The sequence below is a fragment of the Peromyscus eremicus genome, chromosome 5 (genome assembly GCF_949786415.1).
Source record: "Peromyscus eremicus chromosome 5, PerEre_H2_v1, whole genome shotgun sequence".
Classification (NCBI taxonomy): Eukaryota; Metazoa; Chordata; class Mammalia; order Rodentia; family Cricetidae; genus Peromyscus; species Peromyscus eremicus.
Genome location: NC_081420.1, coordinates 50,620,053 through 50,637,011, shown reverse-complemented (window position 1 = coordinate 50,637,011; position 16,959 = coordinate 50,620,053). Strand labels below are relative to the sequence as shown.

The following is a 16,959-nucleotide window of genomic DNA, read 5'->3' as shown; positions in this document are numbered from 1 at the left end:
TCACCAGAGAACTGGGATCTTGGAAAATTTTATCGTAGGAGAATACAAGTACTTAATGAGGACAACTGTTAATTTGAGGAAATTTCAGTGCATTTATATATTTGAACAATATTGATACTGAAAGGCAATACCTTGGGTGTCTTCATAGAGACTACATTGAGTTAGAGATGTCTGAAAGGCTGTATCATTTGTACCTCCAGTATTGGAATAGGAACAGTATAATAATAAAAGACATAACATACCAAATTAAACAAAAGTAATGCTGACATTTAAAAATACTAGGGAGCTAAATGCCTGCTGACTCTGGAGAAGCTAATGGTGTGGGTTGTTGAATCCAGAGGCTGCTGATTCTGGACTTGAGCGCTGGTGGAGGTTGAACTCAGGACTTTGTGCATATCAGGCACACATACTGTCAATGAGCTAACTTCTCTACCCAAGCCTCGTGTTCTGATCTCTAATGCAGCAAAGAAAAAGAGCAGTTCACCTTCTGCCTCTGTTCTTTCTGGTCTCCTAGCTGGTTAGATGGTTATCAGCCAATATCAAGGGTGATCATCCCTACCTGGTCTATTCAGACCCACACTGATCTCTGGACAACCTCACATACCATATCCAAGATGGTGTTTGATCAGATTTCTAGTATTTCTTCTGCATCACATGATACCATCCTGCATGTATGTGGAGACAATAACCCATCCCCAGACTTCGCTCCTCATTCTGTCCCTTTGACTAAGTCTTCCCCTACTCTTTCAGTAAGAATTAGTTTTCAGGGTTTGGCCCTTTGGGATTTCAGCATCTGTAGTTTTACTTTTAGGATTGTGACTTTTTAAACTTTGGAGATTTTAATCTTTATTATTTCAGCATTCAGGTTTATGTATTTATGATTATTTCTTACTGTCTCCACTTTGACATCTATCACTCAGAAGCAGCAAAATCTGAATACACATTGCAGAAAGTTAGAAAAATAGGTTTCACGTAATTCTTTCCACAGTATACTTAGTGCAGACTAAACTTTTACACATGGCTGTGCTAGAGAGAGGTCTTTCTCTTAGTTGCATCACTATGGAGAAAACAGACCACAATTATTTTCATACTCTTGGATTCAGCTTTACAAAGAATTAACTTCATAGCTACAAGAACAAATGGTCATTTTACATCTGCATGCATGACATTCAGTGGTGCTTAAAAAAAAAACTTTGAATTGTTTTTATATCACAAACACTTTGGATAATTATGAGGAAAGAGCTTCAGTTTTAAATGAGCCGCCAAGTTAAGAGCTAGATGCTATGTAAGTAATAGAACTAAATAGAGCCCAGCATTTTAAGAGTGGGGCCCCTGAGGCACTTCTGCATTTGATGTACCAAAATCGAATTTGGACTTAGAAGTATGTTGGGTTTGGCAGTATATTTTTTATGCTCCCTTTGTATTTGTGGCTTTAAAATAGATAGAGATTATTGTCTGTGATTTAGCATAAGCTTTTGGTTGTTGTTTTTAAAGTATGCTCTTAGGAAAAGCTTTTATTAATCAAAGAAAGGAGACTTTTTTCTGTGTAATCCTCATGCCCAGTCAAATTAATTCTGAAAGCTAATTATGTACTTGGAATCTCTGCTGCTTTACAGCTAATGACTCCAACACTCACCTGTCTGTGTGTCAATGGGGACCCCTAGCACTAACCTTTGTGTTTGTCCTAGAAGTTGTATGCATTTTAGTGACCTGCAAGCATGCACTAAGGTAGATTAAGTTTGTGGTGTGCAGTGGTGCAATACTCTGGCTTGGGAAGTCAAATTGAATGAAACTGAGTTCTCAAGAGGATTATCATCGGAGTAAAACTTGAGCCCCTCTCTGTTGATGCCTTGTTAAGGAAACTAATGCTTGCTTCTTTGCTTTTCTGTTAAGGCTATGGGAAGTTTGAGATACAAGAAACACTGTTGCTTTGAGGGATACATATTTTTACATATGCATTGTTCCTTTACCAAAATGTTCCAACTTGTTTTATAAGCCACTTAACGTTTTTCTGTATTTTGATATTATTTGTCAGTAATGTGTTATTGGTTAATCTTTAATTTTGCTTGTTAAGAAAATATTAGAAAGTAAGATATTTTCAAATATTAGCTTACACCTTATCAATATATAATATGAAAACCTTGACTGAGACAGCGAATACTGTACATGAATGTTATCTCTGTGGGAAACAAAAATAAATGAACCACCAATTGGTTATTTCTGAGAAAATTCAGGGGAAAGAAGGCTCATTGAATTTCAGTTGTTCTAATGCCTGAGGAAATTGGTGTAATTGAAGGACTAGAGTATTTAAAATCTTCATATATCCCTTCAGCCCTCAAATTTAATTTCCAGTCAAGTCTTGAAACAGCAGAACTTTTAGCTGAGAAACTTAGAATATTTGGTAGAAATGTAGATAGAATAAACCTATAAAATATCTGGTACTTATATCTTCACATTGCAGTAGAAATAGGAAGCATACTAAGCAGCACCCATGGACTACTGTAACCTTAATTCATGAAAATAACCATACTGCATAGTGCTTCCCTTTTCATATCTGGCCTGGTAGAAACCACCATCTTCATATGCTTCCTCTTGTTTTGTTAGGATACATGTAAGTACATTTAGCTTTTCTACCACATCAGTGTTCCTGGTTTTTTTATTTTTAAAATATTTAATATCAATACATGTATATGATATATTTTGATCAAATCCATTTCTCATTCTTTCCCTTTCAATTCCTCCCCTATCTCCACCATCTCTTTTCACTCACAACCTAATGTGCTCCTTTTTTTTCCCCAATACCCACTGAGTCCATTTAGTGCTGTCTGTATATACATGGCTATAAGACCATCTATTAGAGCATGGGTAGCCTTCAGGCCTGCATCTCTGAAGAAAACTGATTCTTCCTTCCCCAGCAGCCATCAGTTGCCGACAGCTCCTCATGTAGGGGTAAAACTTAATTAGCTCCTCCTCATCCATTCTGACTTATTCCAAGTATGGCAGGGTTTTAGCTGCCTGAGTTTCTAATCTTTCCCCCATCTTATTATAAATTGTTACTGGTAACTCTCTTTAATTCTTGCCCCAGTTTTATGGATGGTATGTTCTTCTAAGAATTGTATTACCCCCTGCATATCTGTCTCCTTTCTTTGCAGTTACATTGTCTGTACAGCAACTTAAACTTCATTCAAATCTAAGAGAAGCTAAAGAAAATAGTCCTTGTCACCCACTCTGGAAGTGTTTCTTGCCTTTGTTCTACACTAGCAACTGCACTTACTCAGTTTCCTTTTCTCTGAAAACTACAAGATGTAAAAATACTAAGTATATCTCAAGAACTTTGCCCAAAGTTTGCATTTTGTACTTTCCTTGAGACCCTATATAAAACTAGCTTGTGTGTGAGTGTATAAAGATCCCGCCTTCTAAGAATCCCAGCTGAAAATGAAGTGGAAGCATTAACAGACTCTAATGGTTTAATTGACTGGTTTGTTTACAACACATTACTTTTTATTTTATTCAGTGATAACAAAATGTAATTATTCAGCTAGAATAGTTCCCTAGTTTTGTTCACAGTAAGGAAAGTCTGGATCCTTAAAGTGCTTATGGTAAAAACAACAACAACAAAAATCACCTCCCTGTTATGTTTTTCATAAACTAGTGATTATTGATAGAGATGTATATTCCCCAAATAAAGTATCAAGTGACTTTAAAGATCTATGGGGTTCAGATGAGGAAGTAAAAATGAATGAAATACTTAAGAGTTAAGTTGCACATCTTGATTGTGGACTTGATTGGTGCTTGCCTATGACATTAGTGAAACCCAAAAAAAGTGGTTAGCATGTACTAAGAATCAGGAATTATCGTGGGAGTTAGAACAATGAAAGATAAAACATTCTTCTTCTTCACTGCCCACTAAGGGGCAGACAAGTAGAATCCTATGAATGGTAAATAACAGCAACATTAATTTAGGTAGCTTTAGTTTAATAGGAAATAAAACAAATTCAGTTTTTTTTTAATTAAAACTGTGTTATAAACAATGATTTCTAATTACAAGAGGAAAACTGGACATTGAGTATACTGAGACATAATTAGATTGATCTGCATTATATTACTTTTATATGAATGTATTGACTTGAATCTTGATTTATTTTGAAAGCCCTTAATAGTTGAGTATCTTAGACAGTGCTGTAAAATGTCTTATGTATGCAAGAATTCTCTTTAGATTTGAAGTCACTTTTATTCCACTACTCATAATTACCTGGAAATGTACAGACATAGGATTAAGGCTTAAATTGTGAGACTCCTTCAGAGCTTGATTTTGTTCTTAAATAAAACTTATAGAAACCTCTAGGAAAAGAAAAAAAAACTATCTTTTTTTTAATTTGCATTCTACTTTTTTTTCTAGAGTTCAGAATTTTAAAATGACTATAGATATTTGTTATTACTTTATCTAAGGGCAAAGACTCCTCTTCCAGAATCCCTAAGTCCTGAGATTAGAAAATGTTCACTCTGAGAAGTTTACAACTTGCAGGGGATCAGGCTTTGAATGACCTGTCAGAGACATTTTTACACAGTTTGTGTTCATTGGACACATTAATAAGAGATGGATGTCACTGATATAGCTTTATTACTCTCACTGGGACTTGTCATCCCCATGCTTAACCCAGAAGAAATGTGGCAATTAAATTTTTCTGTAGCTTTATAGTAAGTACATCATACACTGAGAGGAATTAAGGGTGTTAAGGCCTTGCTCTGATGATTTTCTGGCAATGTGTCATGTTTAGTACTTATTTTCCATCCTGATTCTAGGAACTTAAGTTGAAGGCTTAAAATAGAAAAAAAAAAAATCTCTGGTTAAACTTCATGAGAGAGGATTTTTCAAGACCCCATCCCTCCCATTCCCATGCCTGTATACTGTTAACTAATAAAAAAAACTTACGGCTTCATGTCCCATCAACTCCTTCCCTGTCATAGGCCAAGTATAAGACTGGCTAAACAGGTGGAAATTAAATCTTTCAATCTCTCCTCTCCTTTTCCTCCTCTTCCTCTCTCCTCCTTCCTCTCTCTTCCTCTCTCCCTCTTTCTTCTTCTCTCTCCCTCTCTCCCTCTCTTCTCCTCCCCTCATCTCTGTGCTGTTTTTAAAATCTCTACTACTGCTTCTGAATGTGTTTTTAGCTTTCAGATTTATATTATTTCCCTCTTCCCTTTTTTGTCAATAGTTTCCTACATGACAGTTACTTCCAACCACATATACTGAGCAAAATAGATGTATGTGCCTGACTTTGAAAATGTTCCCTAGTTTACTTAATATTTACAGTTGTATGTAACTGAATATGCATGTGAATGTTAAAGTTGCTTGTATGTTTATACTTTATATTAACAGGCAAACTATGGACAAGAAGTATGAAGGTTGCTTACAACATTCTACATAAATTAGGTACAAAGCAAGAACCTATGGTACGGCCTGGAGACAGGGTAAGTGAGGTTCAGATTTTATTCTGATTTAAATTTCTGGTTTATAATCCCAGAATTCAGTCTGCTTTCCTCCTTAGAATACAGTTGGATTTGAAAGACAAGTATGCATTCATTGTGAACAGGTACGACCATCAGATTGGGGAGTTTTGTGTGTTTTGCTGCTTTGATCAGTTTCCTTAGACTTCTTGGCCTACTTTGTGGGAATAAATCATGTGGCAGTATAGTCACCTGGGAAGTTATAAATTCATTATTGTCTCTTGTTTCTTTAGGAGCCTCCCCATCCAGAAATGTGCTGTCCACACACACTGACTTCCTCAATGAAGGCAGATACACATGAGACCTCAGTCTCAAAGAATTTTAATATGCTTACACACACAAATAAATCATCTTATTCTTTTTCAAACTTGTTCATCTAGCTGCTCTTCTAGCCATGTAGAAAAGAAATCACATGTTCTAAAACTTAATATTGTTTCTACCAACTGTCCTGTATTGCTAAACAGCCAGCATGACCAAATTTAAGATATACAGCTCCTGCCTTCATAACTGCCATCACAATCTTTTTATGCGAGCCCGTTTATCTTATCTAAATGTTCTTACCAAAATTAATAAGTCCTATTTAGAACATTTTTTAAAGAAACTATTTGGAACTCCAGAATAAGAAACTACAAAAAATGATGCATATGTGCTAGATTTATGTGCCTGTGAAAATACACCTACTTTGCTTGTAAAGAGTTAACACTGAAGGTGCTGCAACATGCTAGAGAAGCTGGTGTGAAAATAGAGGCAGTATCCTGAAGAACATAGTGGGGATCCTGTTTTAAAAACTTACTGTAGAGGAGAGCACTAGGATAGGATAAACGTTAAATTGGCTGTGTTATAGTCATGTACCACATACTGACATTCAGTGACAGTTTGCATGAGTACATTCTCTGATACGGCCATAAGTATAAAAATACTTAACGTATTTCTCATAATGTATGTCCACACCAATATTAAGTCTCTCTTCATTTAAAGGGTATGGGGAAAGTGGGTCTAATACTTATTACCTATGAATATAAAGGAAACACAATTATAATATCAAATATATGCCAAAATGTGAAAATATATCAAGAAATCTTTGTTACAAGTATATTAAACACAAGTTCCAGGGAACATAGCAAGACGTTGAAAGGGTAAATATGGGAAATGAAAAGGAATCCATAAGAGGAAAAATTTCCATCCTTGAGATATGCCATATTGTTAAGGAGTGCTGGAAACTCTATTTAGTAATCAGTGCTGGGTTATAATAGTCGGCTTTCAGTCTGGCTGAACTGAGCAGGTTGGATGAGCAAGGAAGGGCCAGGAACAATCAAATACTGATTAAATGCTTAGCTATAGTAGTAGTAGTAGGCAGTGAAAATATGCATGTACAATATAAGAGACTGATGTTGAACTGATACCAGAACTGGTAATGTGAGGATTACTAGTAACACATGTTTATAGATAGATATGATGCGATGTGTCATGCTTCACAATGAACTCTGTAAACCCTGTTTCATTTGACCTTTACTATGACAGTCAGTTGCAGTTTCTATTATTGCTCTTTTTCTCATACAAGGAAACCAAGGCTTAGAAAGGCCAAAATTGTGCCTAAGATCCCAGAATTCAGAAGTGCCTTAGGATCTGAATTAAGTCCTATCTGGGTCTAGCTCCCAAGCTTTTTACCCAACTACCTAGTAATGGATTATACAAGCATTTAATTATTGTTGTGAGAACTGTATATCAGAATATAAGGAGTTATTTATGTAGATCAGTGAAAAGAGTAAAAACACATATTATGTATACTTTTTATGTATATGAAAATTACATGGCTATGGAAGATGAGAGAAGAAAATAAAATGAGCTATTGCCTAGTAATGGTACTGTAGTTGGCAGCTGTTAATGTTTCCCTTCCATGTAAGTTGAAAAAAAAAGTATGGGACACTTATTAAAGTATTTCTTACTATGCATTTTGCATAAAACATTTTTCTCATCATCCATCACTTTTGAGATATATTTTTGCTGTGTAGCCCACGCTGGCCCTGAACTTCTAACCCTTCTTCCTCAGCCTGCTGAGTACTGGTCTTATAGGCCTATGCTATTGTGTTGGGGTCTTGGAATTTTCATGCTGCTGTCTGTGGAAAGATAAATCATGCTTTTTTGTCTGCTCTGTGTCTTGCACATCTCCAGGTGGCACTGGTGTTCCCCAACAATGATCCTGCTGCTTTCATGGTGGCCTTCTATGGTTGCCTTCTGGCTGAAGTTGTTCCTGTCCCCATTGAAGTGCCACTCACAAGAAAGGTAAAGAACTCATTGTTCATTAAACCCTATTAGAGGGAAGTGACAGGCTCAGTGGCAATTTAATATGCTGGGTGAGAATATGCTGACTACAGTTTTGTAAATGGATTTTTATCTTTGCTGTGCAAGTGCAGTGACAATGTAATTGCTGTCTCTAAGGCTCAGAACAGATTTTCATCAGTTTCATCTATTAAGGGAATAGTTATTCACACACACAGCATGTCTCTCTCACCTGCAGGTGTGAGACCTCTCAGAGATGGAACTTAAGTTTATTTGTCAGCACAGCATGGAACTGTCTTATCTCGATCTATTTTCTCATTCCTTAGTATCATTACATAGAAAGCCAGGTACATGATAGCACTCATTGACTTGTCTTGATTATGGATGGTGGTCCTTGACTTGTGTTCAGTTGTCTTGATATTGTCAAGTTCCAAGTTCACCTCTGATTGGTCATATCTTACTCTCTAATTAAGATGACTAAACTTGCTATTATCTTTATTGTGTATTCTTACTGTGGGACCAATAAGAAGCTAATATTGTATACACTGCTCACCAGCGTAATTGGCGCTCTCTAATATGATTTGTTGCGTGCAGCAACCAGGGCTGTAGAAGCTCTGGTGTTAGTGAAGGAATCTCTACACCATTTCCCAGGATCACTGTAGTAGTTTTCAGCACCACTAATAGTTTGCAGGGTTTACTTTTCTTCACAGTTTTGTCCTCACCTGTTACTGTTCACCTGTTTGATAAAAAGCTAATCCAATAGATGTGAAATAATCTCACTGTGATTTAAATTTGCATTTCCCTAAGAGTGCAGCTGAACTTTCTTTCCTGTCCTGTGCCTGTAAAACATAGGAGCCTGTTGCCCTGTGCAGTTTTCTTTTTTTTACCTCACTGTTCTTACTTGGGAACAATTGGAAATGGAATAAGACAAGTGTATGAGTAGGTAATAAAGTATGTGAAGCCTAATTCTTACATCTCCCTGTTCAACATCCACTAGAGTTGCCATAAGGGCACTATTGAACACTCCTTGTTCTCAATCCTAAAAGTTGTTTATTGCCCAAGTAACAACTTCCCTTATTTTTTTTTCTCTAATTCTGGTAGTGAAAGGAAAACATCTAGGCATTTTTACTGAGAAGTTAGTGACCCAACTTATAGTTTGAGTAGGACAGGGGAGGGGGTCAAGAGAAAACCAACCTACAATCTTGTCAGTGGGACTTCAATTGTCATTGTACATCTGGAAAATGACTGTCACTATCTCATGGTGTCTGAACCTGTATGTATTTCTGTCCAACAAGTGAGTTTATGAACCTGAAAAGTAAGTTAGGCCAAGATGTCCTTGAGGAGCAAAGGTTATCCACAGGTGTGATGATGTGGGTACCAAGTGATAGCTATTGCACAGACCCAGCCAGGCTGGCAGAATGAAGAATCTGACTGTGTATGTGCCAGTGATGACAGAATAAAATAGCCTGTTCTTGCCTGGTCATTCCCTTCCTGCCGTATCTTAAACAGCTGCATAATAGCCATAGCGATCTGTTGCTGCCTGAGCCTTTGTGTATGTCGTCAAGGGTATCTGGCTTTCTCCAGAGGGCTCTAATCATGATTGATTGGTTGCTTGTGTTAGTAAATGGGGACCTGGGACACTTGCCTGTAATCATAGTCCTAGGGATGCTGAAACAGGCAGGTTGCCCTCAATGAGACCAATATGGGCTATTGAATGAGACCCTATCTGGAAACAAACAAAAACAAAGAATGTTTCCAATACCATTTCAGATGGGACATCTGGAAGGAATAATGTCAGAGTCTTATATGGTTACTACTTTATATAAACAGAGTGGCATTTTGAGAGAGGCACTCGGTAGATTTGGGGTCTTGAACCACAGAAATAGAAAGAAAATAGGAGTGGAGCTGCAGAGGGCTGTAGGGAGATGAGGAACAGCTGCTTGCCAGGGTGAGGAAGGGCTGCTCCAGAAAGGGTGTCCTTTAGCTGAAGTATCCTTGTATACACAGTATGGCAGACACCTGGGATTCACTTTATTGTATGCCTGGATATGGTGTGTGAGTGTTCCTTAATGTGTATGGACATCCAAGTATGTATCTGGGGATGTGTGTGACCATAATGTGTATTCACATGTGAGTTATTGTACATGACTGGATATGTTCCTGTGTATGTGTGCGCACATGAGCACATACAGCATATTCGCTTGTGTTGGAATAATAAACATTTTCTATGAGTATGCACTTGTACAGTGAGGATAATTGATGAGGCCAGCATGATCAAAAATTTATAATTATTAACACTGCATGATCTACACATGAGGATGCTTTTTCTTATCTCTGGCATCTGTGTGTGCTTGAAGGTTACCATTATAAACACAGCTAAAAAGACATTAATTGATAGACCTTTGATAGACCTATCTTAGACAAAAATTTGATACGATACAATGATGTGAAGAGTTACTGCCACAGAGGCCACACACAAGCGATTTCTAAACAATGACATTATCAGTTAGCCTTTTCTATGTTGAAGAAATTTTTGGAAATAAATAGAAATATTTGAGTTCAGATTTGGAGTAGCTTTTATTAAATGGGAAAAGTTACGAACTTTGATCATAAGGGGAGTGATCATCGTCTGCCCTTAGTGTTACAGAACTGCCAGGGGTATAATAGATGGAGTTCTGGTGACACAGCCTGCCTCTTCTCTCCTCTGAGTGTGGTGTGTCTCCATATCTGCTCTTACCTGAGAAAGAAACTACCTGTCAGAGCCATGCTTATTTTTAGGGGCAAAGTACTTGGCAGATGATGTCCAGGTCAGAGTGTGTGTCTGGGAGGATTTATCTCATTTCACATCCTGAGATGTGGTGACCATTTCTCTGGCTTGGACTCTCATCCAGCCAGATGGAGGCAGATACCTTTCCAGGGACCTTGTAGACCACAGGAAGCCATTGCTGCTATGTGGATTTGTAGCTGTTTATCCTGTTCTTGGGTCAGAAGGAGAGACTGTAAGGACCACAAAGCTCTTCTTCTTTGCCCTTTGTTTTGATACAGTCTGATTCATCACCTCATCCCACCATCTTGCTTGAATGTTGGATGTAGAAGGTTGTAGATGAAGCTGGTTCTAGTGTGTGTTTGGTGTTATCTGAGGGGTAGACTTTATCTGAAGCTTATGTCTAGCCCCTGAAGAGATACTTTGTAGAATAGGAGGTGCAATTAGAGACATTTAATACTGGTGGCAGTCTTGAAATCTCATGTGACTTTCACTCTTTTATATTGCAGGGCTGTCCTTCTTCTCCTCATGCCATTCTCCTCTCCCACTTCTCATGCTCCTTTCTCTCTCTCTCTCTCTCTCTCTCTCTCTCTCTCTCTCTCTCTCTCTCTCTTTTATTACAAACTGTTTGGTCTATGGCTCAGGCTTACTGCTAACTAGCTCTAACATCTTAAATTAACCTATTTTTATTAATCCATATATTGCCATATGGCCGTAGCATTATCAGTAAGCTGATATCTTGATCCTTCTGTGGCTAGATGGCATCTGCCCAACTCTACCTTTTTTCTCCCTCTGTCTCTCGGATTTCCTACCTGCCTATAACCTGTCTTGCCATAGGCCAAAGCAGCTTCTTTATTAAACGATGGTAACAACACATATTCACAGCATACAGAAAGACCATTCTACAATATTGAAGTGTATTTTGTTTTGTTTTGTTTTGTTTTTCAGAGAAGTAATTTAATAATATTAGGGGAACAAATACTGATAACAGGTAAATTCAGCCAAGATATAGAGATCATATTAAAAACACAAACAGATTCATTGGAGATAGAGAACTAAATAAATTATATACATACAGTTCTAAGTCAAAAGATACTATAAATCTTGCAGATAAAAAGTTTTTTTTGAGCTTGAAAGGAACAAAGATGTGCACATTTCATGATGCTCCTTGCATATCATTTTTTACCCCTCTTAAGTAGTATTTATGTCCAAACATGTTGCTCCTTCTCTTTTTAAAATTTTTCTCAGTTCTGGGGATTGAACATCCCAGGCATTCGTACATATCTAGAAAATGCTCTTTAAACTTAATTATGTTCCTAGCTTTTAGGGGTCTATTTATGTATTTGATTGTTTGGGGCAAGAGAGGGTTGGACTCCTGGCTTTAGGCCCAAGGTCAGAGTGTCATATTCTCTTATCTGTATGTATGCTGCAGGTAGCTGTGTGTAACTCTGACCCCAGTCACTCCCCACTGGGAGACAGCTGTGGTGTTGGCCTGACTCAGCAAGGCATTTATAAGCTTGAGAAGCAGCCAGCTTCCTGCTGCTAAAAACCTACCTCTTCTGCCTGCCTCACCTCAACAGAGGAGTAGTGTTTGATCTTAACTTTACTTGAAAACAGTATTGCAACAATAAAAAGCCCCACAAAAATGTCTCCAAAATAGGAAGTCCACATCACTTCTCTCATTGCAGGGTTGTGTTAATTATGCAATAGTTTGTTGGCTGTTGCTCCCTGAAAAAAAATCCATGTAAGGTGACTATAGATTTTAAATCTACATTAGGAAAAGTATAATCTAAACACTTAGCAGACAGCAGTTTTGAAATGTTAATGCTGATGAATACCAAAGCACTCTGCTTTGCCCAGTGATTTCCTGGGACAGGCAGGAGAGTCAACAAGCCAGACATCCTGAAGGTTGTTCATAGGGTCAAGCTCAATTCTCCTATACCATGATATGTTTTTAGTTCCAGAAATGCTGGATACTCTGAGACTCTGATTTTTTTTCAAGCCAACAGCATAGAAGAGCTGATGGGAGAGCAGTTGAATCTAGGTGACTAGGCTGCTTATCATCTATCTTCATGAGAAGCAAGCTAGGTATAGGGACAGTAAAACTCACACTGAAAGGCAGCTACTGAGGCTGTTGCAGCCAGGGACAGCCCCATCTGTGACATCTGCTGAAAGGTGACATTTAGTCCTGGCAGCTTGGTGCCTTTCTAAGCTTTCTGTCTCCAGAGTTATTGCCCTGGATCCATAGCCCATTTTAGTGTGTGTTGGTTACTCCATTGAGATGTGACGTATGCAACATGGAAAAGATGATCCTGGTTGTCATTACTCTGGTTGAAAATTCCTCTTGGTTCTATAACCTACTAGGTGTGACATCTCTATAACCAGTCTTGGAGTGTGTCAAAATCAGGTTGCTAGATATTCACATTATAGATAATTTCTCTCCACAATAATGAAACCTTAGGATCATTGTCTTTGTTTTTTAATTAAAAAATTTTATAGAATATATTTTGATCATATTATCCCCTCCCATAGCCCCTCTCAAATCCTCTCAACTTTCCTACCCACACAACTTGTTTTTTATGTGTGAACACATACTTATGAGCTCTCTTGCTCTTTCAATCTCCTCTCTCTCTCTCTCTCTCTCTCTCTCTCTCTCTCTCTCTCTCTCTCTCTCTCTCACACACACACACACACACACACACACACACACACACACACACGGTTGGGGGAGAAGGGTCTTGGGGAGAGCAGTTCATTTCCATGCAACCCTAGATGATAAGGCAGTGCTTTGGCTAGGAGTACAATTTGGTCTTAGATTCTTGTTGTTTGAGACAGGGTTTCTGTGTGTAGGCCTGGCTATCCTGGAACTCACTCTGTGGACCAGGCTGGCCTCAAACTCACAGAGATCTGCCTGCCTCTGCCTCACAAGTCCTTGGATTAAAGGCATATGCCACCACTGCTGGACTTGTCTTAGATTCTGATCTCTTTCCTTGATCACCTTTCAGGATGCAGGGAGCCAGCAGATAGGTTTCTTGCTTGGAAGCTGTGGAGTAACTGTTGCCTTGACTAGTGATGCCTGTCACAAAGGACTTCCAAAAAGCCCAACAGGAGAGATCCCACAGTTCAAAGGTATGCTACAGAGTCCCTGAGATTTGCTTCCCCTTTCAATCTTTCATTCTATAGACTGGCTATTCACTTGTGGAAGAATGTCTGTTGAGTCTAGACCAGAACTTTTCTGGCATGTCAACATTTCTGACAATATGTGTAGCTTATAACCTGTGGGGTGACAGGATGTGGCTGGTGGTGTCTTGAACACTCTTTTGATGATACTGTCTTCAGTTCAACATATGGGAATGCCAGAGATTCCATGTAGGCTGAAGTGATGTTTGAAAGCAAGCTCTGTAATCAGAGAGAAAGAAATTCTGCAGACCTGTTTTCTAGGCCCTGTTTACTTAAAAGGAATTTATGATTTATTTCTAAGGTTGGCCAAAGCTGCTATGGTTTGTCACAGAATCAAAACACCTCTCTAAACCTCCTCGCGACTGGTTTCCACACATCAAAGATGCAAATAACGACACAGCTTATATTGAGGTAAGATGGATATCATCCTTCCCCAGGGTCTGGATATGTATACTGGAAAAAGGTGTGCACTTCTCCTCATTACACTAGTTCCAGTGTGGAGAGACTCAAAGTATCTCAAATAACTAGAAGCTATTGAGTGGGGACCAGAAATGTGTCAAATCTCTTTCCATACTTTTTGTCTCGTTTCAGTATAAGACGTGTAAAGATGGAAGCGTTCTTGGGGTGACTGTGACGAGGATAGCACTTCTGACACACTGCCAGGCACTCACACAGGCCTGCGGCTATACAGAAGGTGTGGATGGCCCTGAGACTCCCTTGGATCTGGGTTTTTGGAGATGCCCCACTGACCAGGGATGCCTGATGGCAAGCCAGCTTGTGTGGTTCTTACTGGTACTCATCAAAGTAGCAATCTGTTTGTGCCCAATTCCATCCATCAGTTTGTGCACTTTAAGTAGTTGAATTAGTGTGTCAACTTGAACTGGTGTTACAGAGACACAGGGACTGCAGTGGAAAGTCTGAAATGAGAATGCTGGCAAAGGTGGGCTCTACCATCCTTCTAGATAATGCATTGTTACTGTGTCCTCATATGACATTTTCCATGTGTACACCTATGGAGCCCTGCCCATGTCCTCATTTAATAATAACAGCCCCATAAGAGGTGTTAAAACTTTACCAGTGAGTTTGAAGATGTGTGGTTCATCTCACAGTTGGCACACATATGCTAGTCTCCACCAGCATGTGAATCTTTGGAAGCTCTTTCTCTTTAAGTGCCATGTTTTAGCCCACTCCTCACTATTGAATAAGAAGTTTTGAGAATAGGTTTTCAAGCTTTACTGGAGGACAGTTGATTTTCCTGGTGTGTTTTCTCTAGTTATGAGAAGCAGAGGTAGAGTGTATGGCAGTAACCATGATAATAAGGTTGAGTGGACACAGAGAAGGAAGAGCTAAAGCAACCCCTCCAAGAGCCTTTGGCTTTTGCTCCAACTGCCTTTACAGGGAGGGCATAGTCACAGCAGACAACTCTACACTGACATTAGTTTCTGAGACCTGAAGAAGCAAGTAGTGATCCCTAAACCTACTTCTAAGTGGCTTTCCTTTTTCCCTCTGTTCATGTGATCTTCCCATTCTTGTCCTTTTAAAGAATAATTTGTCTGTTAGACATGCTCTATTAATGGTTATACTGTTTAACACTTAGAGACACATATCCTCTGATCTCTGCTATTCTTTTTGTTAAAACATAGTGACTTGTGTATCCTGGCCTGCATGCTTTGAAGTTCCAGGGCTGTCACCCTTTATATATCAGAAGCAAATATAAACATATACATATATATAATTTCTCTACTTTAAATTTATAAAAAGTAATCTAGATATTTTCCTTAAATATCTGTATTTCAAATTAGTCTAGCTGGTCTACCTCCATATTTTAGTCTCTGATAGGAGAGCAGGCGAAAGAATGTTTGAGCCTTTGGTAAATATTGCCAGAAGGAATGAGGAGACCATAAGACCTAACATTGGTAAATGCCCAGGACACTGAGAAGTGACTGGGAGCCTGTGTACAAGTGACTGAAGTGCCCAATGAATCAATTTGATAAGAACAAGGTCAAATGAAGAGCTAAAATCCTCAATGCCAAGCTGTCCAGCATCATTGCCTTGGTCTTTGGAAATAATTTTCAACAACATATTTTACACCTTTTCCCCTGTTCTTTCCCCTTTGGAATTCTCATTGCCATGCTGCTTCAATATTACACCATCCCTATCTTGAGGAATCTCAACCTCTTTATTGTCCTACCCCTACCACTATTAAACAGTTCTAATATGACAAAGCAAGCCTATGCATTGCCAAAATCTCTTCCCCCCTCCATGTTTCCCTGTTATAAAAACTAGGTCACATGTGGGAGAAATTAAAAGAAAGCCCCAGGAAGGCAAAACATAAATAGGATGGTTAATACTGTGTTTGGGGATATGTTTTAGAAGTCTCACTGTATGCCCAAGCTGGCTTTGAATTAGCTGTATAGCCAAGCCTTGTGATCATCCTCTCTTAGCCTCTCAAGTGCTGTCATCACAGGCCTACACTACCATGTCTGATAATGGGAAGATGTTTTTCAGTGATGGTATGTGGGCAGCAATTGCAGTTCACTGACATGCCCAAATATTATCCTGAAAACACTCTCTAGCCTGGCCAGCACTGCTTGGTCATCTGTAAATGACTATAAAATTTCTGTAAAGACAGAGTAATATGGTATTCTTCTAAGATCCAGGATGGCCCCTCAGGTGATGGGTTTTACTTGCAATTTCACTCATGCTGCTCTATCATGTCAAGTAAAACTGTGATTTTTTTTTTTCTTATACAGCTGAAACAATTGTGAATGTTCTAGACTTCAAAAAGGATGTGGGGCTCTGGCATGGCATACTGACAGTAAGTAAGCCCTCTTCATGCCTCAAAGTATCATTATGCAAGTGTGTCCAACATCTGCAAAGTCTCTTCTCACATTGTAAACAAAGAAATCTTGTGTTAGGAGTTATATTGTCCACTCAGCCAGCTTACTGCCATAGTACAGTAAGGACAGCTGGTCTCAGAAAAACTATTTTGAATCTTGGACCCATATATTGAGGTAACAGCTACAAGAATGGCATTTTTAAGGCCCATTTAAATCTTGTGAGCTTTGAAGGTTTCCTGCTGATGTTACCATTGCCTTATCTGTCAAGATCACTTTCCCATTCTCTACAGAATGTTCTTACTGGTTTTTTAAGAGTTGGGAAATTTGCTCTTAGATTATTTGCAAGGGAAAAAAAGGATTTTAGACTTGTCCTTAAAATGAAAGTTTATC

General features: G+C 38.6%; 1 protein-coding gene across 4 annotated transcripts in view; it reads left to right on the top strand.

The window, feature by feature from the left end:
• Dip2c (disco interacting protein 2 homolog C) overlaps positions 1 to 16,959 on the top strand; it is a 430,083-nt gene that overhangs the window by 282,739 nt on the left and 130,385 nt on the right. For all 4 annotated transcript variants that reach the window (XM_059263427.1, XM_059263426.1, XM_059263425.1 and 1 more), the window contains 6 exons: positions 5,378 to 5,469; positions 7,678 to 7,788; positions 13,555 to 13,678; positions 14,031 to 14,140; positions 14,321 to 14,423; positions 16,483 to 16,547. In XM_059263427.1, coding sequence (XP_059119410.1) covers positions 5,378 to 5,469; positions 7,678 to 7,788; positions 13,555 to 13,678; positions 14,031 to 14,140; positions 14,321 to 14,423; positions 16,483 to 16,547 — 605 coding nt within the window. The remainder of the gene's footprint in view (positions 1 to 5,377; positions 5,470 to 7,677; positions 7,789 to 13,554; positions 13,679 to 14,030; positions 14,141 to 14,320; positions 14,424 to 16,482; positions 16,548 to 16,959) is intronic.